This window comes from Talpa occidentalis, unplaced genomic scaffold (assembly GCF_014898055.3).
Source record: "Talpa occidentalis isolate TD23 unplaced genomic scaffold, MPIMG_talOcc4v2.1 talOcc4.2, whole genome shotgun sequence".
NCBI classification, from domain to species: domain Eukaryota; kingdom Metazoa; phylum Chordata; class Mammalia; order Eulipotyphla; family Talpidae; genus Talpa; species Talpa occidentalis.
Genome location: NW_023602073.1, coordinates 2,937,946 through 2,963,172, shown reverse-complemented (window position 1 = coordinate 2,963,172; position 25,227 = coordinate 2,937,946). Strand labels below are relative to the sequence as shown.

At 47.8% G+C, this 25,227-nt stretch overlaps 2 protein-coding genes across 12 annotated transcripts in view; one reads left to right on the top strand and one right to left on the bottom strand.

Annotated features, from left to right (window-relative positions):
• LOC119253347 (zinc finger protein 420-like) overlaps positions 1-25,227 on the top strand; it is a 316,892-nt gene that overhangs the window by 98,095 nt on the left and 193,570 nt on the right. The window lies entirely within an intron of this gene.
• The window catches only part of LOC119251621 (zinc finger protein 420-like), a 365,165-nt gene that overhangs the window by 224,600 nt on the left and 115,338 nt on the right, over positions 1-25,227 (bottom strand). For 5 of the 8 annotated variants that reach the window (XR_008552963.1, XR_008552964.1, XM_054698283.1 and 2 more), the window contains exons 2-7: positions 22,636-22,798; positions 22,282-22,481; positions 16,269-16,347; positions 13,911-14,019; positions 1,734-1,859; positions 1,157-1,254 (exon numbers count right to left, since the gene is read on the bottom strand). Coding sequence is in view for 6 of the 8 variants with exons in the window: in XM_054698283.1 (XP_054554258.1) it covers positions 1,157-1,254; positions 1,734-1,859; positions 13,911-14,019; positions 16,269-16,347; positions 22,282-22,481; positions 22,636-22,798 (775 nt within the window). In the remaining 2 variants the exon portion in view is untranslated. Of the gene's footprint in view, positions 1-1,156; positions 1,255-1,733; positions 1,860-13,910; positions 14,020-16,268; positions 16,348-17,084; positions 19,888-22,281; positions 22,482-22,635; positions 22,799-25,227 lie in introns of those variants that run through there. The other 3 variants (XM_054698280.1, XM_054698282.1, XM_054698278.1) reach the window with 3 other exon arrangements.

The window sequence follows — 25,227 nt, the reverse complement described above, 5'->3', positions numbered from 1 at the left end:
CCACTGCCTGCGCCACGGTCACGCAGGAGCAACCGTCTCAGAGCTGAGGAGTCGCTGCAGAGTGTGGACTCGACTTCCAGCGAGACGACGCCCCGAACGCACTGTTCTGCCAGGACATCCCGGCCGAGGCTCCACGCCCTTCCCGCCCTCCGCTCCGTGGACACCCGACAGCGATGCATCCCCTGGGTGCGCACGTGCAGGTGGGAGGCAGGAATGCAGCAGCCAGCAGGACGCCGCCTGGGGGGGAATGCTCAGCGCGCCCGGAAAATTCAGTCCACAAGCCCCTAACGCCCCAGGAACTCCCCCCCACAACCCCGCCCTGCAAACCCATTTTCCCGATATGGGGCCGCCTACCCCGGCAACCCGCGGGCCTCTCCCGCCCCACCTCGGGTGCGCGAATCGAGCCCAGGGCCCCCCAACCCGAGAAACGCCGCCGGGCTCTCCCCTCCCTCACCGCCCGACTTTCGGGTGGGGGCGGGGTCCAGAGGAGTCAGCGCGCATGCGCACAGGCGGACCCGCGCTACCTAAACCCCCGCCTCGGGGACCCCGGTAGCGTCCGGGGACAGGGCCGGGCGGCCGCACCCGGGAAACCCCGGAAAGGTTGGGGCGTTCTCGCCAGCGGCCTCCGCCCCCGCCCGCCCCGGCGGGAATCGGCTCCAAAAAAGCAATACTGAGAAAACGTTGCAACAAAGAAAACTCCCCAAAACATGTGATTGAGAAAACAGTACTAAGAGGTAAATATAAAGCATTAAACAATTACACTAGCAATAAGAGAGATCTCAGTTGAGCAACAAAACTTCACACCTCTAGGAATTAGAAAAAGAATAATTTTAGCTCCATATTGGCAGAAAGGAGGACGTTGAAAAAAATAAGAAATACATAAATAGCACATTATGGCCAAAGAGCAGGTGCTTTTCTATGAAAGGAAGTCTGGATTTTGAAAGATCAACAAAATGGACAAAACCTAAGTTCAATTCCGTAAGAAGGAAAGGCAGAGGCCTCAAGTGTCAGAGAGAAGACACCCCCAGGGAGAGCAAGACTAAGACTCCAAGACAAAATAGGAGCATGTCTACAACCCCTGAAACAGAGCTTCCCAGACATTTAGGATGCTTTCCTGTGGACCAGCTGTGTCCTCTGCTGGATTCATTCCACCTACCTAGGAGGAGGACGGGATTTGCACTTCTCTTCACATCCCAGGGCTCCATTTTTTTTGCTCCAACAAGATGACCAGCTCGGGCGTAGACACAGCAAGACCTGTTTATTAGGACAGGTGATATGAGATGTCCTGAAGATTCTCAAATTCCCAGTACAGTATTGTGCACACTAGGGGGACAGCATAGAAGGTTCTGGAAAAGAATCACTGCAAATACTTTTTCTGACAGCACCTTTACCACAAATCATTGAAATTTTCACATCCTAAGAACCATTTCTAGGCCTCTGAGTCCTAGCAATGTGATAGAGAAGCTGGGATTTTGCTTGTAGCAATAACGCTTAAGTCACATACTTTCTTGAATGAGCACTCATATAGAAAGCAGGCTGCAGATCATTCTAAGACAGGAGAAATTTAAGCCATGATGAAACATCATGAGACTTTCCAACAAACCCACACTGTTCTTCTTTAAAATAGGGGCCTAAATGTATCCGACAATTCTGGGCATCCCTGGAGCACATCCACACGCGGTACAGAAAACACTGAGGGCAGACGAGGAAATCTAGAGGGATATTCTCCTCACCCAAGGACACCACATTTCTGTAGGTCTCTAGCATCACGTCCCTGTACAATTTCCACTGCAGCTGGTGCAGGCCCTCCTGCTCCTTGTGTGAGAATTCGATGGCCATATCTCTGCAGGTCAAGGGTTCTTGAAATCAAAATATACAGTTACTACATGGCCACCAGCAGAACTCTAAATAGGACAGAAGGCGAAAAGAGAGTTTTGAGGTGCCCCATGGTGGCACAAGGGGTTCAGTCTCAGCACTATGAAGCTATGACAACCATTGAAGGACAAGTTTGATCCCTGGACAGGAAACTTACTAACATGGCACAGCAGACCTCTCCTGTCTCATCCACTGCTCCCCTCTGCAGTGTATTTCAGTCAGTCTGCCTGTTCTGCTCCCCACTCTGTCTCTGGTAAATCATCTCACCACCCCAAACCCTCACCTCTGGCCCAAACCTCACCAATTTATGTATAAGTAAATAAAATAAATCTTTAAAAAAAGGGGGAGACCTGGTTCTGAGAAAGAAGAAAGCCCTTATGCAGGGACATCCATGTTTACACAGGAACAGTCTAATGCACCCACTGAGCCCAGAGGATCACATATGCCCACGAAACCACCGTAGACGCTATAATTTCAGTGACTTCAAATCGGACCCAGGGCACATTATCTGTACAAGAAGGAGACAGTACAACTGGAAAATTCATAGTAGAAAAGGAGATGAAAGACTGAAAGGAAATTGTAGTTAATGATCAAATACTAAGCAAAGTGACAACATCAAAAACGATCATATTTTTAAAGACTTTTTTTTATTTATGCATACAACAACTGGGGAACAGGTCAGAGGTGCGGGAGGTGAGAGGAGTCACCAGAGAGACAAAGTGGGGCGCAGAACAGGCAGACTGACTGAAGTACACTGCTGAGAGGAGCAGCGGATTAGACGGAGAGGTCTGCTGCGCCATGAAGGCAGCCTCCTGGCCTGCCAGGGATCGAACTCGTGTTGCAGAGGTTGCGGATAGCTTCACAGTGCTGTGCTTAACCTTTGCCCCACCAGGGAGACCCCATTCCCACAGCTTTCATTAGACTCATGTATAAACCAGATAAAATTCTCTGAGCTTTTAATAAACTTTATCTTTTACGTAACCATTTCCTCAAATACCCACGAAATTACAGACCACAGTTTTCCCTACAGATCTGAGCTAAAATGAATCAGAGAGGACCTGAAATGAATGAGCACAGCAGGTTTTGTAGCCGACAAGAATGGTTTGGTTAAAAAGGGAAAGACACAGGACACAGTACATAATGTTACGTTTCACTTACTAAAAATGGGACCACATACACACTACATGGATGAATGTAGTCTTGTCAACGAACTCAAGATTATTCCAATACTATGAAGGAAACAGAGCTGTGGGTGATACTATGTGCATACTTCAAACCCACTAGGTAGACATACAACATGGAATCCATTATAATAAAAGCTACTGTTTATGAGTGTTATTTCTCAAAAAATTAATTATATAGGTTCAACTACTTTAAAATTTTACTACAATTCAATACATGATAACATTTTTGGTTCATTTCTTTGGAAGTATAAACAAGCTATGAGAGAGAACGTGTGTGAAATGACTGACATTTCCATTGACATTCACACGGAAAGGAATGAAATAACTGTGACTGTACCATTCAAGTGAAAGGAGGTGATGGGGCCTCCCCGGTGGCACAGCAGTTGAGTGCTGGGTTGCGAAGCTGCCCGCAGCCTCTGCAGCGCCAGATGGATCACCGGCTGCTCCCCGGCCACCGGAGGAGGGTCCCACATGGCCCGCAGACCTGTCCTGCTGCCCGCTGCTCCCCTCAGCAGTGTACTTCGGTCCTTCTGCCTGCTCTGCTCCCTGCTCTGGCTCTGGTGAATGCTCTCACCCTCCCGCACTTCTGACTGTACCCAGTGCATGTATAAACAAAACAAACAAACAAACAAATAAATAAATAAATAAAACACATGCCTCTATTAAAATAAAAAAGAATGAATGATCCTTAAAAAAAAAAAAAAAAAAAACGGATGTGAGGGACCTGAACCCCGAAAATTAAAAAACTCTATTAAATGAAATAAAAGACACAGAGAAATACAAAGATGTCCCATCCTCCAAGGTGGGGAGAATGAACATCATAAATGGCCTTATTGTCTAGAGCAATTTACAAACTTATGCAATACCTACCAAATACCAAGGATGTTTTTATAAGGAAATAGAACAATCCCCACATTTATATGAACCCACAGAAGGTCCCAAATAGCAAAAAATCTTGGGAGTAAAGAAGAAAATGGAGTATCACATTTCTTGACTTCAAAATATATGTAACACCAAGAGTAATCACAACATTATTTTACTGGAACAAAACCAGAACTCAGAGCAATGAAAGCCAACTAAAAACCCAGAGAGCAAATGATATAAATATGAAGAGTTCAATCTTGGACAAAGGAGCTAAAATCACACAATTCAGACAAGACAGCCTCTTTAATAAATAGTACTGGGATGGGCCCCCCCGGCGGTCTAGGGGTTAAGAGTCAGTGCTATCATGGCTATTTCAGGCCAGAGAGCTGACCCCCATGTGGCACAGCCAACCTCACCAGTCCCTCTCACTGATTCCCCGAGCAGTGTATTTCAGTGGATCTGCCTGTTCTGCTCCTTACTTTCTTTCTGGTGAACCCTCTCAAGCCCGGAACATTTGGTCTACACCCCAGTTCTTCTATGCATAAAAAAAATACATATTTTTAAAAAATGGCGCAGGGAAACATGAACAATGACTTGCAAAAATAAGAACCAAGACCCATTCAAAACTCCATACAGGGCCTCCCTGGTGGCACAACATATGAAGATATCCATAGCCACTACAGCATGAGTTGGATCCCCAGGTAGGTAGCTACGAATATGGTGCAGCAGACCTCTCCTGACTCGCCCGCTGCTCCCCTCATCAGTGTATTTCAGTCAGTATGCCTGTTCTGTTCCACACTGTCACTGGTTGTGATACATATTGAATCCTCTCACACCCCCCCCCACACCTCCGGCCTGTACCCTAGTTCTTGTATGCATAAATAAATAAATCTTTAAAAGAAAAACTGCATACAGAAAACTAATTCCAAATGGATTAAAAGTGTGGACATAAGAGCCCAAAGCATGAAGCAGTGAAAGAAAAGAAAAGGGTACACTACAGGACATTTGCTGCAAAATGTACGAGGGAACACAACACCAACACCAAGGGAAACAAAAGCAAGTTTCACAAGTGGGACAACACCAAATCTAAAAGCTTTTAGAACTCAAAAGAAACCAGCACAGAAACAGAAAGGCATCCTACAGAACAGAACACAGGCAACACATCTGACAAGGGGTTCATTCCAAAATTTGTAACGATCCCACGCAGTGCGAAAAACCAACCAATGAGTCAATAAAAAAGGGCAAAGGAAATAAACACTTTGCTAAACAGAAAATTCCGAGGTCCAACAGACATAGGAATGTTCACCTTAATTTATTGTAAGAGAAATGTCAATTAAAACCACACTGAGATGTGGCCTCCCCGGTGGCACAGCGGTTGAGCGCTGGGTTGCGAAGCTTCCCGCTCTCTGACTCGCCGGTTCGATTCGCGGCTGCTCCCCAGCCACCGGAGGAGGGTCCCACATGGAGCGCAGACCTCTCCAGCCGCCCGCTGCTCGCCTCAGCAGTGTACTTTGGTCCTTCTGCCTGCTCTGCTACCCGCTCTGGCTCTGGGGAATTCTCTCACCCTCCCGCGCTTCTGACTGTACCCAGTGCTTGTATAAATAAATTAATTTAAAAAAACTAAAAAACAACAAATGCCTTAATCAGTACCTTAAAGAAAACAGTCAGTGAGAATAAACTAATAGAGAGAACACAGAAAATGTGACTACTGCAAAATAATTTCCTGCAGTATCAGGGACTGCATACTGGTGAAGTAAAACATTGACAACTGTTAAAAAAAGAGCAGGAGGACATCTAGGACAGAGCTTAGTGGAAACTGAATAAAGAATCACTTCGATAAATGCAGATAAACTGTTGAAGGTTTGGACACTGGAAAAGTAGGACAGTGTGACCAATATCACTGGCCACTCTCCCAGACTCCTGCTAGCCTCCTGCCAGGCAAGCTCTGATTGACCTAAGAGGTCCTGGCCTGGGGCTTCCTCCACAGTCCATGGCTGTACTCCCTGCTCCGACCTGATGCTCTCCTCAGGATCGGTAACACCATGCCCTGTGATGAGGAATAGTGTTGGTTCAGTCAAGTTAAACTTCAGTTTTGAAGACTAACGAAAGCAGTGTTGAGAGCTGTGCAACGAAGGTCAACTGCAACTTTTCAGAAAAAGGGCGAACACCCACAATCTAGTCTGTTGGCCATGTTCAACCTCACCACCACCCAATTTCACAAGAAAGAGCACACTTAATCAGTGTAGAAAACAGCACTTGCACTCGTGTTACACGGCAGCTTCCTCACAGAGGGACAGCAGGTGACTGCAGGTCTCCAGCATCACATCCCAGTACAGGGTCCTCTGAGCATCATTCAGGTCCTCCCACTCCTGCCAGGGGAAGTTCACAGCCACGTCCTCCAATGACACCATCCCCTGTGAGGGAACATTTCTCCTCATTTCAGGGCCGTCAGCCTGGGTCACACAGCAACAGTGTACACGCTCCTTGTGCGCTTGTACAGGAGGAACCATCTTCCTACTCTACACTGTGTTGTGAACGGTTCTCAGGAGAAATAGTCTTACCTCTAGATTAACCCATTCGCTCCTAAAAGAACCACGATAGTTTACCGTACAAATTTGGAAATATCTTTGAGTCTATGAACACAAGGATGAATAAAATCTCCTTGAAGAGCTTATCACCTGGTTGGCAGGTAGAATAGACACATACGTGGAATAACGTGCTACGTAGCGGTGTGAAAACCCTCTGAACGCTGACACGGTACAAGAGAAGGAAAACCAGCATTTTGTAGTATTGGGTTACACGTCACTGAGGACCCAAACGCTGAGCTCTTCCTTGTCAATCACACTGTCATGAGGATGAGACAACAGCAGATGTCATATAGTGAGAAAATAAAAAGCACTCGCCATGATAACTGACCTGCAGAGAGCAGGCTGCCAGGCAGAGTCCCCGGCAGTAAGGCAGGAGAGACAGTGAAAGTATTCTGGAACTGAAGTCAGTTAGCTTTTATGAACTGTGGGACATGTGAGCTGAATTCACCAGAGTAGAAGGATATCTGGGGTCTCCCTCGTGGCGCAAGGAGTGAAGCACCTCAGATCTGCATGTTCTGCTCCCCACTCTGTCTCTTAAGAGTCCTCTTACCCCCGTACATCTGGCCTGCACCCACCTCTTACACGCACACATAAATAAAAATGAATCTTTTAAATAAATTAAGCTTGAAGGGGAGTCAGGTATTTGGGGGAAATATACTCACTGGGCAGCAGGCTGAGCCACACAGCAAGGCTGGGGCGGACAGGCCCGGCACAGGAAGGTGAGGGGCCAACGGCCTCCCCTCCTCACCAGGGGAGTATCATGGAGGACGAAAAAGACGGGGAGTTGATAGCTAAATTTCCATCTGGTCATGACCAAGAGGCTGAGCTGACCCAGCACGTGCATTAATCAGATGCAGGGCTGTGAGCCTGTGTGGCCCCTGGGGAGGACACTTGCAGCTCTACAAGGCGCCTCTGTGACAGGAGGATTACACTTACTGGGCGCTCCTGGGAGTCAGATGGAGGGGCTCCGACAGGCGGGTGGAGGTTGCCCTTTTGTGAGACTCATTTCCACGAGTAAGGGAACATCCCTGTGAGGAGGCGACCAGGTTCTCACGTTGGAAGGACTTGTCCAAATGTCTCCATCCCTTAGCAGAGGGGAAAGCGGCCCCTTAGGACCAGAGAGGAACCATATTCCAGACATCTCATATAATGCTTACTTATCGCCATAATCTTCCATGTCTCAGATGTGCCTTTCATCTGTTTCTCCCTTATTCATTTACCCTTGGCATGGACTCCAAGTTAGCTCCTTCCCTCTAGGGCCCATGCTGCTTCCCATTACCTCCAGGGATCCTCTTTTTTTTTTTTTTTTTTTTTAAAGATTTATCCATCCATGCGTACAAGAGCTGGGGTACAGGCCAGAGATGCGGGGGATGAGAGGATTCACCAGAGACAGAGTGGGGAACAGAACAGGCGGATCTACTGAAATACACTGCTGAGGGGAGCAGCAGGGGAGTCAGGAGAGGTCTGCTGCGACCTGTGGGTCAGCTCCCTGGCCGGGGATCAAAATCGTGCTGCAGTGGCTGCGGACTACATCACAGTGCGGTGCTTAACCCCTTGTGCCACCTGGGAGGCCCCAGGGATGCTCTTTTCTCATCCCTTCCCTGCAACTTGCTTCCTCTCTAATGCATATAGTTCTAGCACTTCAAAGCCAGACTGATTCCCAGCTGGTCTTCCCAGATACTCTTTGGTGCCTGAGGAAACCTAAATGTCAAGTCCAGATTCCTTAGGCCGGCACACTGAAGACTGACCGACTTCTCCAGGCTCCCCTGTGAACTCCCATATTCCAGGTGAGCAGTCTCAGACCTAGAAAGACTGGGTCACAGGTCTTGTTCCCTCCAATAATCTCTTTAGCTACTGTTCCTGCTGGTCCTTGATGTTGGGGTCCCCAGTGATTCACCACGCCCAAGGCAGTCTCAGATAGCCCTTGTCGATTTCCACCCCTCAGTGTGCTCTAAAAGGATATTAGAATTTGGGGGAATTCAAGACTGAGGACTACTAAGCGCCCGCAGGCTTTGTGGACATAGTCCCTATCAGCTGCTGTTACTAAGGACCCCTTGGCGTTCTTGAAAATTGTCCACTATATCCTTCTTCCAAAGCATTGATTGCCACTGTGCACAGGTCAGAGACCATGGGACTTACATACTTAGATGTTCTAGAACATAATTCTGGAGTTGAACCCCCATCAAATTTGAGCACAAATATTGATCCAGAAATGAATTAATCTGTAATTGCTTAAGAAGTGCTTCTAACATTTTTTAGTGTTTCATTTTCAATCATGGCCGAAGGGAGAGTTTGGTTGGATCAAAGAAGACAGAACTTGAGTAAAATCAGGAAAGAAATGTGTTTCCAGAATTAGGACAGCATTTAGAGGAAGTCCAAACACCAACTTCGATATGGTGATCTCATTTTGCACAGCCTTGGTGGGCCACATTCCTGCCGCAGAAGCAGTCACAGATCAAGTCACCTCACAGGAATTCACCCAGCAGATGTAGACTCAGCGATTGTCCAAGAGGAAGCCTGAACTTGAATGAACATGACAACAGACTCTGAATGTTGTGCATCAGCATTTTTTTAGAATGTAGAAGTTTTGGTCACACACGCCATACTACATCTACTTGACTGTGAGTTAGCTACAATTCTTTGTCATCTGTTCTCTAGAATTCTTGGAAAGTCTGCTGGCAGGGGCCACTGCAGCTGCCAAATGTAGAGACGGCCCAGGTATATCTAGGCAGAGGGATCTTTTCTGCTTAGGAGAGATTAAGGTAAACATGGGTTAATAAAGTGGGAGCCTACTACTTGGAATGAGGTGAAGTTATCTCTCTTCATTTCTACACAAAATTCGACATACTTTGTATATGTGTATATATGTGTAATTCATTCTCATGACAATTACTGCAGTCATGTCATTTTTCGTATTGATCCACCCAGACTTGTCACAACAGGTGCTAAAAAGGCATAGGAGAAAAGCAGCAGGAAGTAAAACTGGAAACTGGTTGTGTGTGTCTCTGTGTGCAGCAGGAGAGGGTGGGGGATACATGGGCATGACAGGACACAGACTTCTCTTTGACCAGTAAACAAAAACCTGAATGACTTGTAGTATAATGCATGCGTTCTTATCAAGCAAGTACCCACAAACTGTGGAAGCAACACTGATCTAGCAGGAGAAAATATAATCCCTGGTCTACAAAACAAGAAATGGGCCTAATATGAGAGAAACCAACATCACAAAGAAATTCCAGATTTAGGAAGGAACTACTAGTTCCTGCATTGGATCTAAAACTTAGGACAGTGGAGTCTTCATCAAGGACTGCCTTCCAGGCCACCCCGATGGAAAAAATTCATCAGCACATTTTACATTTGAGCAGCTGGTACTTTGAGACTTTGAGCCTTGACTAAGTGCTCTCCCTTCCTCACTGTTCAGAACTGCTCTTAGGTGTACTACCGGATTATAAGATGTGAGAATGTTATGTGTGTGTTGTGATGTTCCCAATGGCGGCAAGGATTTGTTGCAACTTGATTGTCTAAATGGGTGGGTGAAATGCTGAATGCAAGAACATCAGACCAGTTCAGAAGGGCCTGAATAGAAAGATCACGGGGACCATGCTACTCATGTCATCTGACAAAAGTCGGGGCATGGGGCAGATTTCTGAAAAATCAGGAATCTCGTTAGCTGACTCCTGCCAGAGTCTCCTCATTTGTTTATGGCTAGTTTCTACCATTGCTAAAATAGGCATTTAAAAGTAAAACTGCAAATACTGGTCAATCACCGAATAACCAGTTTGATGACAAATGGCAGTGCGTGATATAAATATTACATTTCTTATAAAATTAGTAGTTCTCTGCCAAAGGCAGCAAGTCAACATTTGGCCTTACATGAACAAGTGAAAAAACTTCTGGGAACAAAAGGCTCTATACATCCCTGGGCCAAGTCCTTTAGCATGGATATGTGGCCATTTAAGGCAAGGGCTAACTGGAGGAAAGTCTTTTACTTTACAGTTAAAGATAACAGTTGAATGTCAGGTGAGCCAAGTCCCAAGTAGAAGAAAACTCTTCATAAGCCAGAAGGCACCATAGTCGACTCCTGCTAGTTCATTCCTGTTTATTTGGGGCTACTTGGTATGGTAGCTGCTAGAGAACGCATTCGAGAATAAACCGACAGCAGTTTTGTGACTGGCTGAGCTAGCTATAACCATCTTTGGCCATGCCTCTGATAAAATGTTGGTAACTCATTCCAAGTACAAACAACAAACAGAAATCTTAAAGAGAAAGGAATTTTCCCTTAATTCTTAAAGTTAAACAGAAACTAGGACCAATGGAGCACTAATGTGTATCCCAAGCCCACTCGCAGTGAGTTTTGTTTTAAAAAGTCAACTATCTCGGGCTTTATTCCTCCCATTTCTTTATCTACCTACTACACGCATTGCAGTAGATAAAACTAGAATAAACTTACGAAAATATTTTTCATGGTTTTCTAAAAGTCGATTTTCTTTCTACATACCCCACCCTCAAATGAGAATTCTTGTTTTAGACATTGAGCTCAGAGGCCTCGCGGGTGAAACCCCCCAAATACCATGGCTAGGTGGAGAAACCTAAAATGAAAATCTGAGGAATAGCCCAACTTACATTATCAACAATTTAGAAAAATGAAACTCATAGAGCCACTGGTTTCCCTTCCTATTCAATCACAGCCTTGCACGCCAGCTAGAAAAAAATGTTTCCACTCAGAAGGCAATTTAGGACAACCTGAATCAATACAGTCCCTGGCATGGCCTCTGCTCAAATTACTGGGAGACTTTCATTCTATCAGATGTGATTTTTGAACTGATAGTTGCCAAAGCAACTAGCCAACGGGGAGCCAGGAGGGGAGCTGCCGGTCTTTATGAACCCACAGCCTGCCCTTCATTGTGAACATGCAGCCTGATTTGGGGGCCTCTCCTGGTGACGTAGTGGTTGAGCGCTGGGCTGTGAAGCTGCCCGCAGCCTCTGCAGCACCAGTTTGACCTCTGGCCAGCCGGCGATGGTCCCATATGGCGTACAGACCTCTCCTGCCTCATCCGCTGCTCGCCTCAGCAGTGTATTTCGTCAGGCTACCTGTTCTGTTCCCAGCTCTGGCTCTGGTGGATCCTCTCACCCTCCCGTACATCTGGCCTGTATCCCGGTTCTTGTATAAATAAATAATCTTTGGGGAAAAAAAATAAAGTGAAGATTTTCACCCAGGAAGCTGCTGGACCCACTTTCTTTCAAAAAAAGTTTGAATTTACTTTACTAGAGAAGAAGCACGAGCACAGAGGGACTTTGCCTCCCGGCCTTCGTGACCTAATCACGTGGAGGGCTTATCTCCTCATTTTTTATTTATACATACAAGAACTGGGGTACAGGCCAGAGATGTGGGGGGTGAGAGGATTCACCAGAGAGAGTGGGGAGCAGAACAGGAGGATCTACTGAAACACTGCTGAGGGGAGCAGCGGGGAGATTGCAGGGGTCTGCCACGCCAGGTGGGCAGCTCCCTGGCTGGGTCCAAACTCGCACTACAGAGGCTGCGGACAGCCTCACAGAGCAGCGTCTGACCCTTGCTCCCCAGGGAGGCCCTGTGGTCTCCCTTCCTGAAGATCCTCTCTGGAGGGCAGAGGCTGGGAGCCCGGATTAGATCCTCATCAACTGCCCCCAGGGCACACGGTGGGGTAGAGAGACCAGCTCCCCTTCCTTCAGGGCAGCCATTCAGAAAAGGGTGGGGCGGGGTGCTCCCCTGCCAGTCAGACAGGAAGGGGGGGGCGACAGCGTTGGACTATGTCACCCCGCGGTCCCCAACCCCAGAGGCGAGTCCCTGAGATGAACACATGGGTGGGGATGACAGGCCCGGTGCACCCACCCCAGGTGAACCCACTTGGCACGACACACCGGGAGACCTGTCCGCAAAGGCAGGACACGGAGGGTCAAGCTCAGGAATGAAGCCTGACCACCAGGGTCCTCCGGGCCCGGGAAGACGCCAGCCAAGCCCCCCGGTTCCCACCTGCAATGCCCCGGCAGGGCCAGCAAGGACCTTCTCCGCGGGCAGCCGCATGGGGGTGTTCCCACGCCCCCCACCCAGGACTCACCTGCTCCTCCATCAACAGCGAGGCCCTAGGCCCGAGGAGACGGGTCGCGCAGAAACTGGGGCGCTGAGAGGCTTGAGGGGCTCTGCACGCAGGGACTGGGGACAGCAAAATGCTGTTGCTTCCGTGTCCACAGCCTGGGCCACCAGAGGGGCAGCAGCCCTGGTCCCAAGGTAAAGGGCTCAGCCGCTCCCCTCCTGCCCGCGGGGCTCCAGCAACCATCCCTTCCTCAAGATGCTTGGCCAGATCTTTTTAAATGTATGCTTTGTCTTTCTTTTTTTTTTTTTAACGATTTATTTATTTTTTTATATAAGCATTAGGTACACTCAGAAGTATGGGAGGGTGAGAGAATTCACCAGAGCCAGAACAGGGAGCAGAGCAGGCAGAAAGACCGAAGTACACTGCTGAGGGGAGCAGCGGGCGGCAGGAGAGGTCTGCGCGCCATGTGGGACCCTTCTCCGGTGGCCGGGAGCAGCTGGGGATCAAACCAGCGTTATAAGGCTGCGGGCAGCTTCCCAACCCAGCGCTCCGCTGCTGCGCCACCGGGGAAGCCCCTTTTTATGCTTTTTCTGGATGCAGCAGATGGCGGACCCTTTCTAGAGCGGATATTTTGGGGGCTTTGCGGTCCCCCCCCTCCTGTAACAATAGGCCTTTTTAAATTCCCAATTTCGACGTCACACCCCCCGAGAAGACGGAGGAGGCAAGTGACAGACATAGAACCGAAGGAACAGCACCCCTGGGTGGACGAGGGAGGACCACGAACCTGGGAGGAGGCGCCGCCAGCTCGGAACCCGGCTCGCGGGGAGGACGTGTCAGGGACGGGCTGACGCTCCGAAGGCGCCGAGACCATCGCGGCGGGGGGGGGGGGGGGGGGGGGGGTGGGGAGGACACGCGGGTCACGGGGGCGCAAGGGGGGGACGGTCCCACCAGGGACCCGGGCGCGGTGCGACCAGCCAAGGAGTGCCCCCAACAGTGCGAGACCCCGAGGGTGACGGTGCCGGGGCCGCCTCTGCCCGGACGGGCGCAGGCCCCAGCCAAGGTCGGGGCTTCCTTCGCACCCCAACTCTCCCCCCCACCCCCAATCCCCAGCCACAGGAACCTCCCCCTGTAAGTTCGGGACTCAGGCCCAGGGAGGCGGCCGCCCGGGCTGCCCCGGACAGTGTACCTGGAGGGTCGGGAGCCGCCGTAGCCGGCACAGGGCTCACCTCAGAGGGAAAAGTTTCCCGGGTTACTGAGCAGGGACCGCGGCTAGCGCTGGGGACATCATCACAGACCTCACGTGTGCTCCACACTTTTTCTCAGCTCACCCCGAAAGGCCGGCGAGCAGGGTGCGAAAAGTCACAAGACAGCACCCCGAACAGCGTCGAATCCTCCACCCCAGTTCTCCGCAGGAGGACGGCACCCACCAGCTCTTTCCTAAGGACGGCATGAGAGGCCACAATCACCTCACCTTAGCCACATGTCGGTCCCACAGCCAAGCCCACGAGAGTCTCAGGACACAAGCTGGAAACGCCACCTCTCCCGGCCGAGAGGACTTGACGCCCATCCCTGCTCGTGAGAAGGGGCGCATCTCCTCCTGGCCTGTCTCGGTGTATTTTCTGTCTCTTGGGATGGCCCACATCATCTTGCACACATCCACGTTTTTACAGATTTGTTTCATGAATCTACACATATTTATTGGTGTTCTTCAAAATGATGATATCGCAAGTCAGGTTAATTTATAACTGGGAATTTGATAAAGTAACTCTAGCTCAATTATTTGGCTTTCCAAAATGCTCGTTTAACAAATATTTAAGATTTGTTTATTTATGCACACAAGAGCTGGGGTACAGGCCAGAGATGCCGGGGTTGAGAGGATTCACCAGAGACAGAGCAGGGAACAGAACAGGCCGACTGACAAAATACACTGCTGAGGGGCGCAGCAGGCCAGTCAGGAGAGGTCAGCCACGCCATGTCAGTCAGCTCCCGGCCTGCTGGGGATCCAACTTGTACACGGTGGCTGCAGTAGTTGGAGAGCACTGTGTTTAACCCCTGGGCCACCAGGGAGGCGCCTTACCTTTAGTTTGAGGTCAGAAGTGTGACTCCTTCATTTCCCCCCACTTTTAATCAGGAAAGCTTTGGTTATTTGGGGTCTCTCTCCACTCAGCATCACCACGGCGCCAAAGAAATACACCAGAAGGTGTTCGGGACCCCTGAAGGGGGAGTGGGTGCGAGAGTGACATCAAGGACTTCCTCGGCCACCACATTCCACACTGACCACTCACCCCAAGGTATGAACTGACTAAGACAAACACCACATTCAGGACACGGCCAGCAACGGCGGAAGGGACTATGTTCTGAACAAAGAGTGAAGGAAAAAGACCTGGATTACATCAATCAGCTCCAGGAGGAATACAGGGAAACACAAGAAAGGGTCAGGGAAAAAGACAAAACTGGCAGGCAGATGACAGAGCTGAGACACGTGCAGGGGACATAGTAGAAGAGGGGCCAGGAGGGGAGGAGGAGCACCAGGGCCTGGGGTGACGGGTCACAGGGGCGGTGCGGACAGGACATTTGCAAGAATTATACAGAAGGGGAGAAATCCAATATTGCACAAAGATGAACAATAATAAAAATTTTATTAAAAGGCAAGAATCCTTTCCTTTGAAAAAAAATTTTGGGGGGGCCTCCCCAGTGGCGCAGCAGTTGAGCGCTGGGTTGCGAAGCTGCCCACAGCTTCTGCGGCGCCAGTTCGATCCCTGGCTGCTCCTCGGCCACCGGAGGAGGGTCCCACATGGCGCGAAGACCTCTCCTGCCGCCCGCTGCTCCGCTCAGCAGTGTACTTAGGTCCTTCTGCCTGCTCCGCTCTCTGCTCTGGCTCTGGTGAATTCTCTCACCCTCCTGCACTTCTGACTGTACCCAGTGCATGTATAAACAAAACAAACAAACAAACAAATAAAACATGCCTCTATAAAAAAAAAAAATTCTGGGGCCACTGGTGGCGCAGGGGTGAAGACTCAGCACTATAAACCTGTTCTCAGTACTGCACACACGAGTTCGATCTCTGGCCAGGGAGGTGACCCACATGGCACAGTAGACCTCTCCTGTCTCCCCACTGGGCCCCTCAGCAGTGGATTTCAGTAGATCCGCCTGTTGTGCTCCCCAATCTCACTGTGGAGAATCCTCTCACCCCCTCACACCTCTGGCTTGCATCCCAGTTCCTGTATGCAGCAATAATCTTCCAAAAAAATTCCCTTATTTTGTAGAACTGGTGTGTAGACCAGAGGTTCGGGGTGAGAGGATTCACCAGATACTAAGTGTGGAGACAAACAGGCAGAACCACTGAAATACCTGGGTAACGGGAGCAGCGGGTGACACAGGAGAGGCCTGCTGCGGCCATATGTGGGGCGGCTCCCTAGCTGGGGCTGAAACCCTCCCCAGAGCAGGCCATAGCGCTGAGACTTAACCCCGAGGCCACCAGGGAGGCCCCGAAAAATCTTCATCATTAACGGTAGGTAAAGACAGCTGCAGACCTCAACCTACAGCCGATAGCACACAGTTCAACTTTTCCTTCTAGAGGAGGACATTTTGGAGGTGAGCAATTCCAGCATCGGGGGGCACCATGAGGCTTAGAGTACTGGACAGAACTTGATGACTAAGTTAGAAAACCCAGAGAGATCACTTACCCACGCAACATGCAGTGTGCCCTGTAGACAGACAGCTACTGTGGACATGAATGGCATCGCCCAGGAACTTAAGAGTACACTAGAAGCAACAGCAACAGGAACAGCGACATCATCACTGCATGAACTTGGGAGAAGAGTGAACCAGGAAACTCCACGCAATTAGGAGTGAAACTGTATGTCAGTTCCCATTGCTCTCAACTGAATGATGTGGTTGAGCTCCCAAGTTTGAATATTTTTTAAATGATTTTTATTTATTCAAGCATACAAGAACCGGGGTACAGGCCAGATGTCTGGGAGGGTGAGAGGCTGCACCAGAGACAGACGGGGAACAGAACAGGCAGACTGACCGAAACACACAGCTGAAATACACGCAGCGGGCGAGACAGGAGAGATCTGCCGCACCATGGGGCTGCTCCTGGCCGGCCAGGGAATCAAACTCGCACCGCAAAGGCCACAGACAGCTTCACAGCGCTGCGCTCAACCACCTGCGCCACCAGGGGAGGCCTGCCTGTCCACTCTTGACATTCATAGCATTTCCATCCAGTGTGGATTCTGTCATGCCTAGTGAGGGCTGGCTTCCTGAAAAGTTTTCCCACATTCTTAACAATCACAGGGACTTTCTCCAGTGACTTCTCTGATGTCCAGTGAGAGAGTGCTTACTGGAAAAAGTTTTCCCACACTCTTGACACTCATAAGACTTCTCTCCAGTGTGATTTCTCTGATGTTTACTGAGAGATAATTTCTGGCGGAAAGTTTTCCCACACTCATGACACTCAAAGGTTTTCTCTCCAGTATGAATTCTCTGATGCGTAATGAGGTGTGGCTTACTAGAAAAAGCTTTCCCACACTCTTCACAATCATAGGGTTTCTCTCCAGTGTGACTTCTCATGTCTAATTAGGTGTGACTTAGTAGAAAAAGCTTTCCCACACCCTTCGCAATCAAAGCGTTTCTCACTAGTGTGACGTCTCTGATGTTCAGTGAGGGATGATTTCCGGTGGAAAGTCTTCCTGCACTCTTGACATTCATAAGGCTTCTCTCCAGTGTGACTTCTCTTATGTTTCCTGAGGGATGATTTCCAATGGAAAATCTTCCCACACTCTTGACATTCATAAGGCTTCTCTCCAGTGTGAATTCTCTGATGGTAACTGAGGTAAGTCTTACTGGAAAAAGCTTTCCCACACACTTCACATTCGTAGGGTTTCTCTCCAGTGTGACTTCTCTGATGGTGACTGAGGGATGACTTACTGGAAAAAGCTTTCCCACACTCTTCACAATCATAGGGTTTCTCTCCAGTGTGACTTCTCTGATGTCTAATGAGGTGTGCCTTAGCAGAAAAAGCTTTCCCACACTCTTTGCAATCATAGCGTTTCTCACCAATGTGAAGTCTCTGATGTTCAGTGAGTAATGATTTCAGGTGGAAAGTCTTCCTGCACACTTGACACTCATAAGGCTTCTCTCCAGTGTGAATTCTTTGATGGTTACTGAGGGATGATTTCCACTGGAAAGTCATCCTACACTCTTCACATTCATAAGGCTTCTCTCCAGTGTGACTTCTCTGATGGATACTGAGGGATATTTTCCAGTGGAAAGTCTTCCTACACTCTTGACATTCAAAAGGCTTCTCTCCAGTGTGAATTCTCTGATGCTCACTGAGGTAAGACTTACTGGATAAAGCTTTCCCACACACTTCACATTTATACAGTTTCTCTCCAGTGTGAATTCTCTGATGGTGACAGAGGGATGACTTACTGGAAAAAGCTTTCCCACACCCTTCACATTCATATGGTTTCTCTCCAGTGTGAATTCTCTGATGAGTAATGAGGTGTGACTTACTAGAAAAAGTTTTCCCACAATTTTCACAATAATAGGGTTTCTCTCCAGTGTGACTTCTCTGATGGTGACTGAGGGATGATTTCCACTGGAAAGTCTTCCTACACTCTTGACATTCATAACGCTTCTCTCCACTGTGAATTTTCTGATGCTCACTGAGATAATACTTACTGGGAAAAGCTTTCCCACACTCTTTGCAATCATAGGGTTTCTCTCCAGTGTGACTTCTCTTATGTCTAATGAGGTGTGCCTTAGTAGAAAAAGCTTTCCCACACCCATCGCAATAATAGTGTTTCTCACCAGTGTGAACTCTCTGATGTTCAGTGAGGGATGATTTCTGGTGGAAAGTCTTCCTGCACTCTTGACATTCATAAGGCTTCTCTCCAGTGTGACTTCTCTCATGTTTCCTGAGGGATGATTTCTGGCGGAAAGTCTTCCCACACTCTTGACATTCATAAGGCTTCTCTCCAGTGTGAATTCTCTGATGCTCACTGAGGAAATACTTACTGGAAAAAGCTTTCCCACACCCTTCACATTCATAGGGTTTCTCTCCAGTGTGACTTCTCTGATGGAGACTGAGGGATGATTTCCAGGAGAAAGTCATCTTACACTCTTGACATTCAAAAGGTTTCTCTCCACTGTGAATTCGCTGATGCACAGTGAGGTAAGACTTACTGGAAAAAGATTTTCCACACCCTTCACATTCATAGGGTTTCTCTCCAGTGTGAGTCCTCTCATGTAGAAGAAGAACTGACTTACAGGAGAACACTTTCCTGCACGCCTGACATTCATAGGGTTTCTCCCTTGTATGAGTTTTCTGATGGACACTAAAAGCAGATTTGTGCCTGAAAGTTTTCTTACATACCAGACACGGGTAGCGCTTCACTCCCGTTTGAGATTGGGGATGTACAGTGAGGGCAGTCTTGCATGAGAAAGTTTTCACATGATCGTTAGAGCCAAACAACTTCACTGCAGTGAGATTTCTCTGGTATCCCCTCTGTAAGGAAATCTCAGAGGTGCCCCCACACTCATCAGGTTGATCGTCTGCTTGTGATTTCTGATGTTCAGTCAGAACAGAGGTTTTAGAGGCCACTTCACCATATCTCTTATATCCAAAATTATTCTGTCCTAACTGGGTACTCTCATGCGGATAGGTGTGAAATGTGTTGCTGAGACTGGCCCCACTTTCATAACATTCCTGCTGCTCGTGTTCAACATACCTAGGAAGATTCAAATGCACTGGAGTCATCTCCGCAGCTCTCCCCTTTTCATTACAACTGCAGAGAGTCTGTCCTCCTTGGGTTCTGTCTCGGACATCGAAAGGTGCCTCATCACTGGTGTCCCTGCACTCATTGCATTTACGGGCAGCCCCTTCCGGAAAGGCTCCTCTAGGTGAAAATATTGTTTCTTCGCTCAAGACTTTTCCTTGTTCACGAAATTCAAAAGGCTGTTGAAAGTTCTGAATCACCTGGTGATTAAGGTGCTCAGGATACTTGATGGGTTCCCTCATTCTACTAAAGACCTCCTCGTTCTCTCCAGCATGCTCTTCATGAGGCTCACCAGGGATCATCATGGTCCTATGTATAGTGAAGTTCTCAGGCATCATTGCTGAATTGTTTCCATTTTTGATACTATGGTTCACAAAAAGAATTGAGTCCAAATTGCTTTTTTCCCATAAGTCAGTTCTCTCGTTGGATGGTATTTTGGTGCTGGCGGTAAGAACTTGCCACACATGTCTGCCCTGATTTGCAGGGCTGTTGTGAGTCAGGTGATCCACAGTATGGACATCTAAAGTGAGATAAAAATGACCATGTCTCTAAAAAGGAAGCATTTTGAGTAAATACTACTAAGCGGCACAAAAGCTCCTATTACAACACAATTTACAGGTATTGATTCTCTGATTCATGCTTTTTACCCGTAGCAAATTATGTGGAGAATAGATTTCTTGGTATTTTGTATTTTAGCATAGAAGATCTGGGGTATAGGCCAGAGGTGCAGGAGTGGGGGTGTTGTAGGGGAGCGTGGAGACAGTGTGTGGAACAGAACAGGCGGACTGACTGAAATACACTGCTGAGGGGAGCAGCGGGTGAGACAGGAGAGGTCTGCTGTGACAAAGTGGGTGAGCTCCTTCACTGTAGATCAAACTCAGGCCATAATAGTGAGAGCTAAGAGACTTAATCCCTAGGCCTCCAGGGAGGCCCCAATTAACAGATTTTCTAATGCCAAACCAGGATAACAAAGCAGTAAAACTAATTTCACCATGGTTTTATAAAACCATAAATATTTGGTAAAAACAGTCCTTTAACTAGAATTGTCGATTTCAACCAGAAGCATTTCACCCAACATAGATCCTACATACTTTCTTTGTTAGACTGACCCTGTGCAGCTCTTGTGGGTACTTTCAGAATAAACAAGCCCTGCAGAGGCCATGGCTTTCCCAGAAACCTGTGGATGGAGAGACCCAGTCATTGCCCAGGCACTTTAAGCAAGAGGTCTGCTGAGTCACAAGGACCCCGCTTCTCCATTTCTTAGTTTTTCTTTCCACCCCGGCCCTGGCCACACCACCTGCAGAGGTTCTCAGAAGCATGCGCTTCCCTCCACGGAAGAGACCTGTCAGTTCTTATTGAAATATCATATCACATAAGGCTCAGAATCCTAACACATGCAGCAAACTCCACCTCATCATTGTGTCCCATGTTCCCTGCTGAGTGATAGGAAAAAAGTTCTGCATCCAGCCTGTGGCTATCAGAGTTAAAGGCTTTTCCCACATGCTTTTGAGAGCAACACCATGGTATTCTCACCGCAGTGCTTGGAACCTGCATTTCTACTTTGTTCACAGTAACTCCAGTTTCTATGTCGTGAGTGACTCTCAGCTACATCACACTGTCGTTGATTCCTTTACTTTCCTCCCAACAATGCCCACGACAAGGTGGAATTGCACAGGTCACACTGCTCCCCAAGGTATGAGCCCCCCAACCTCAAACTCTTGGTGCCATGGCTTTAGAAACCACCACCTCAAGTTCCCCCTCCCATGTCACACAACATCCCTTCCAATGATGAACAATTTCTGGGTCCTCCTCAGCCTCACCATTTACTATGTGGGCGGTCACAAGGCTTGCCCCTGAAACACTACTCATGTTCTAAATAACTCTCCAGTCAATGCCCCTCTATCCTTTTTGAGTTAGTCACCTGCAAAGTGACATCTCCAATAGCAATACACAGCCTCTAGCCCAGACTGCAGAGGGAACTATAGATATGACATGTCAGTGCAAGCCATTCACCTCACCTGAGCTCTGAAAGAGAAGAATTAATCTCTGTAATGATGCGTATGGAGCACACAAGCAAAAACAACATCCTCCACTTTGTTTCACTCATGCTGGTCAAACATCCTCTGTGGCTTTACCTCTCTATCAATAAATGTATTTATTATATATTCTTTCCTCACAGAGTGTATAACTTCAGAAAGCAAAGATCATTTCTGTGAGTACTGTTGCTCTCCCCTCTCATAGAAAATTTCCCACTGGCTAAACTTCCCATGAACACACAGAAATAAAAATATTCCTGAAAAGGTACCTAAAGAAAACAGTCTGTGAGAATACACTAAGAGAGAGAATACAGAAACGTGATTAATACAGAATAATCCCCACAGTATCAGGGACTACAGACTGGTTAAGAACATAGACAACCACCATTAAAAGAGCAGGAGGAAATACACGAGAGAGCAATATTTGGGAACTGAATAAAGAATCAGTTTGAGGGCCCCCCCAGTGGCGCAGTGGTTGAGCGCTGGGTTGCGATCTGCCCGCAGCCTCTGCAGCACCGGTTCAATCCCTGGCTGCTCCCTAGCCACCGGTGCAGGGTCCCGCATGACGCGCAGACCTCTCCTGCCACCCCATGCTCCCCTCAGCAGTGCACTTCGGTCCTTCTGCCTGCTCTGCTCCCCACTGTGGCTCTGGTGAGTTCTCTTGCCCTCCCGCGCTTCTGACTGACTGTACCCCATGCTTGTATAAATAAATAAATTTTTAAAAAAAAAAAAAAAAAGAAAAGAAAAAAGAATCAGTTTGATATATGCAGACATACTGTCCAAGGTTGCACAATGGGAAAGCACCTCAGTGTGGCCAATATCACTGGCCACACTCCCAGCCTCCTCTCAGCCTCCCGGCCTGGCAAGCACTGACTGACCTGAGAGGTCCTGGTTTGGGGGATAGTCCACAGTCCACGGCTGTACTCCCTGCTCCGACCACATCCTCTCCTCAGGATCGTTAACACAATGCCCTGTGACGAGAAATAGTGTTCGCCTTCGATCAAGTTCAACTTCAGTCTTTGAAAACTAACAAATGCAGTGTGAAGAGCTGTGCAAAAGAGGCCAATCTGAATCTTTCCTAAAAAAAAAAACAAAAAACAAAAACCGAAACACCCACAATGTACACTGCCTGCCATGTTCAACCTCACCAGCACTCAGTTTCATAAGCAAGTGGACACTTATCGGTGCAGAAGACAGCACTGCACTAGAGTGTTAGACTGGCGCTTCCTCACCTAGGGACACCAGGTGACGTCGGGTCTCCAGCATCACATCCCAGTACAGGGTCCTCTGAGCTTCACTCAGGCACTGCCACTCCTCCCAGGTGAAGTTCACAACCACGTCTTCAAATGACACAGTCCCTTCTGAGGGAATATTTCTCATCTCCGGGCCGGCAGCCTGGGTCAGACAGAGCAAGTGCAAACATCTTATTTTGTGGGTCTTTGGTACTGTAGAGGATGTATAAAATTCACAGTTGAAAGAGCCTCGCCTCTACATTCACCCATTCAGTCCTTAAAGCAGAACTACAGCTTACCTTATGAATTTGAAAGTGTGTATGATTCTAAGAAAAAAAGGATGAATAAAATTTGCTCCTTCAGGAGCTGATAACCTGGTTGGCAGGTGTAACAGACACATACCTGGAAGCATGTGCAAAAGGAGCTTCATAACAAATGAAAAGCATGTACAAGTTTGTGCCAATATTTTACTCCTGTGACCTCAAACCCTGGGATCTCCAACTCACAGTAAACAAAAACTGAACCCGAAACCAGAATGTTCAAACAATGAAGGGAGAAAAAGCACAGGTAAGAGATGTTCAACTACAAGCAACTATAAACTAGAGATGGAGTTTCTCAAACAGGGGGTTTTGGAGGGTGGAGGGAGGAGCGATTAGGGTTAAAATAAGGGGGGTAGGAATTGTCAGTGACTATAACCAAGATGAAAATGCATACAGTGTGCAAAATAAAAAATGATCCGAATTATATATAAAATAAAATTTTAAGAAAAGATGTTCAGCTGACAGAGTCAGAGAAGACAGAACAGGTCATCACTTCTCAAACGGAAGGACAAAGGGGAGGAGAACTCGGCAATAACTCGGTGGCTGAGGTACGAGGAATGTTTTCCTAATATGCTGTCCGCATGATGGGCTGGAAGACACTGGAATTCCACACGCAACTGGACATGTGTGTGATGGATCAGGAACTCTAAGCTGAGAACAGAAATGTGGGAATCAGGGCCTCCCTGGTGGCACAAGGGTTTAAGTCTCAGCACTATGAAGCTGTCGGCAGCCATTGCAACAAGAATTCGAGTCCCAACAAGGGATCTACCCAGAAGGCGCAGCAGATCTCTCCTGTCTCTCTGCTGCTCCCCTCAGCAGTGTATTTCAGTCAGTCTGCCTGTTCTACTCCTGATGCTGACTCTGATGAATCCTCTCACCCCCTGCACATGTGGCCTACACCTGAGCACTATGTGCAAAAATAAAATAAATAAATCTAAAAGAAAAAAAAAAGAATTTGGGAATTCTCAGGATATTATTAATAGTTTTCATCACCATAGGGCGGAACACGGTGACCAGAACAAAAGGTATTGAAAGAAGAGGAAAAACAACTAGAAGAGACTAATATTTCTGTTGGAGAAAGAAAAAGAATAAATCATAGCAATGAAAGACTTTTGGAAAACATGACGCTAGGTATAAGAAAACAAACCTCTTAGGAAATCTGTAAATTGATTTCATCATTTCATTTCCTGTGTAGAAAATCTTGCGTACCTCCACACACATATTCATTAGGACCCCATAAAAATAAATTTCTATTTGTAATAACTAAAAAAGGATTAAGAGGATTTTTCCTCAACACAAAACAAGTCCTTGACACAGCCACAGGCGACATCAACATTCCCAGTGAGAGAAGGACTAACAAAGATGCTCAGTGTCCCCTTATTCACGATGGGTTCGGGTGATGCTACACAACAACAGCAACAACAGAAAGACAACATGCGTAAAAATGGTCATAGCAAGTAATAATTCATTCTCTCTCTTTTTTTTTTTTGGTGGGACCCTCGCCGGTGTCCAGGCATCGAACTGGTGCTGAAGAGGCTCTGTGCAGCCTTGCAAACCAGCACTCAACCACTGAGCCACCAGGGGAGGCCCGATAACTCATTCTTGGAAAACTAATGAAAGCCACAGTAAAGCAACTCTGGAAAGGAAAACCCAGTGAGCAGACTGTGAGTATAACACACACGCGTGTTCACACACACAGGAGCTCCTGTATGCTGCCAGGGAAATGACAACAGTAAGCTATGCATGTAGCGGAAGCAAGGGCAGAGACTCCCTGGGATAAATAAATCCAGAGGGTTAAACAATGAAGTAAACAAATGCAAAGACACAACAGCATCCAGGACACGATGAGCCTGCTGCACTGACAGCAACTCTCACAAGGTAACCCGGCACACCCCAGTTCTAGGAAAACAAAAATGCATTCTTCTTTATAGGCTCATTGATGAAAACGCTAATACGAGAAATGAAACAACAGCAGAGAGAAGGTGGATGGCTCATGTCTGTGCACAGAAACTCACGGGACCTCCCAGCAGGAGTGGGCTCAGGATGCCATAAAAGCACCGTATGACGAAATGGGACAATACAATCCCCTCGCGCTTTCGACCCTGTTCAAAATGGAAATGCGCAGCCATGAGGAAAGGACTGGAACACACAGCTCTGCAAATCACACACCCAAGCGGGTCCTAACACATGAATGTGCTCAATGCGACCAGTCACGAAGGAAAAATGAACGAGAAGTACAAGAGATCAGATTTTACATCCGCTGGGATCGCAA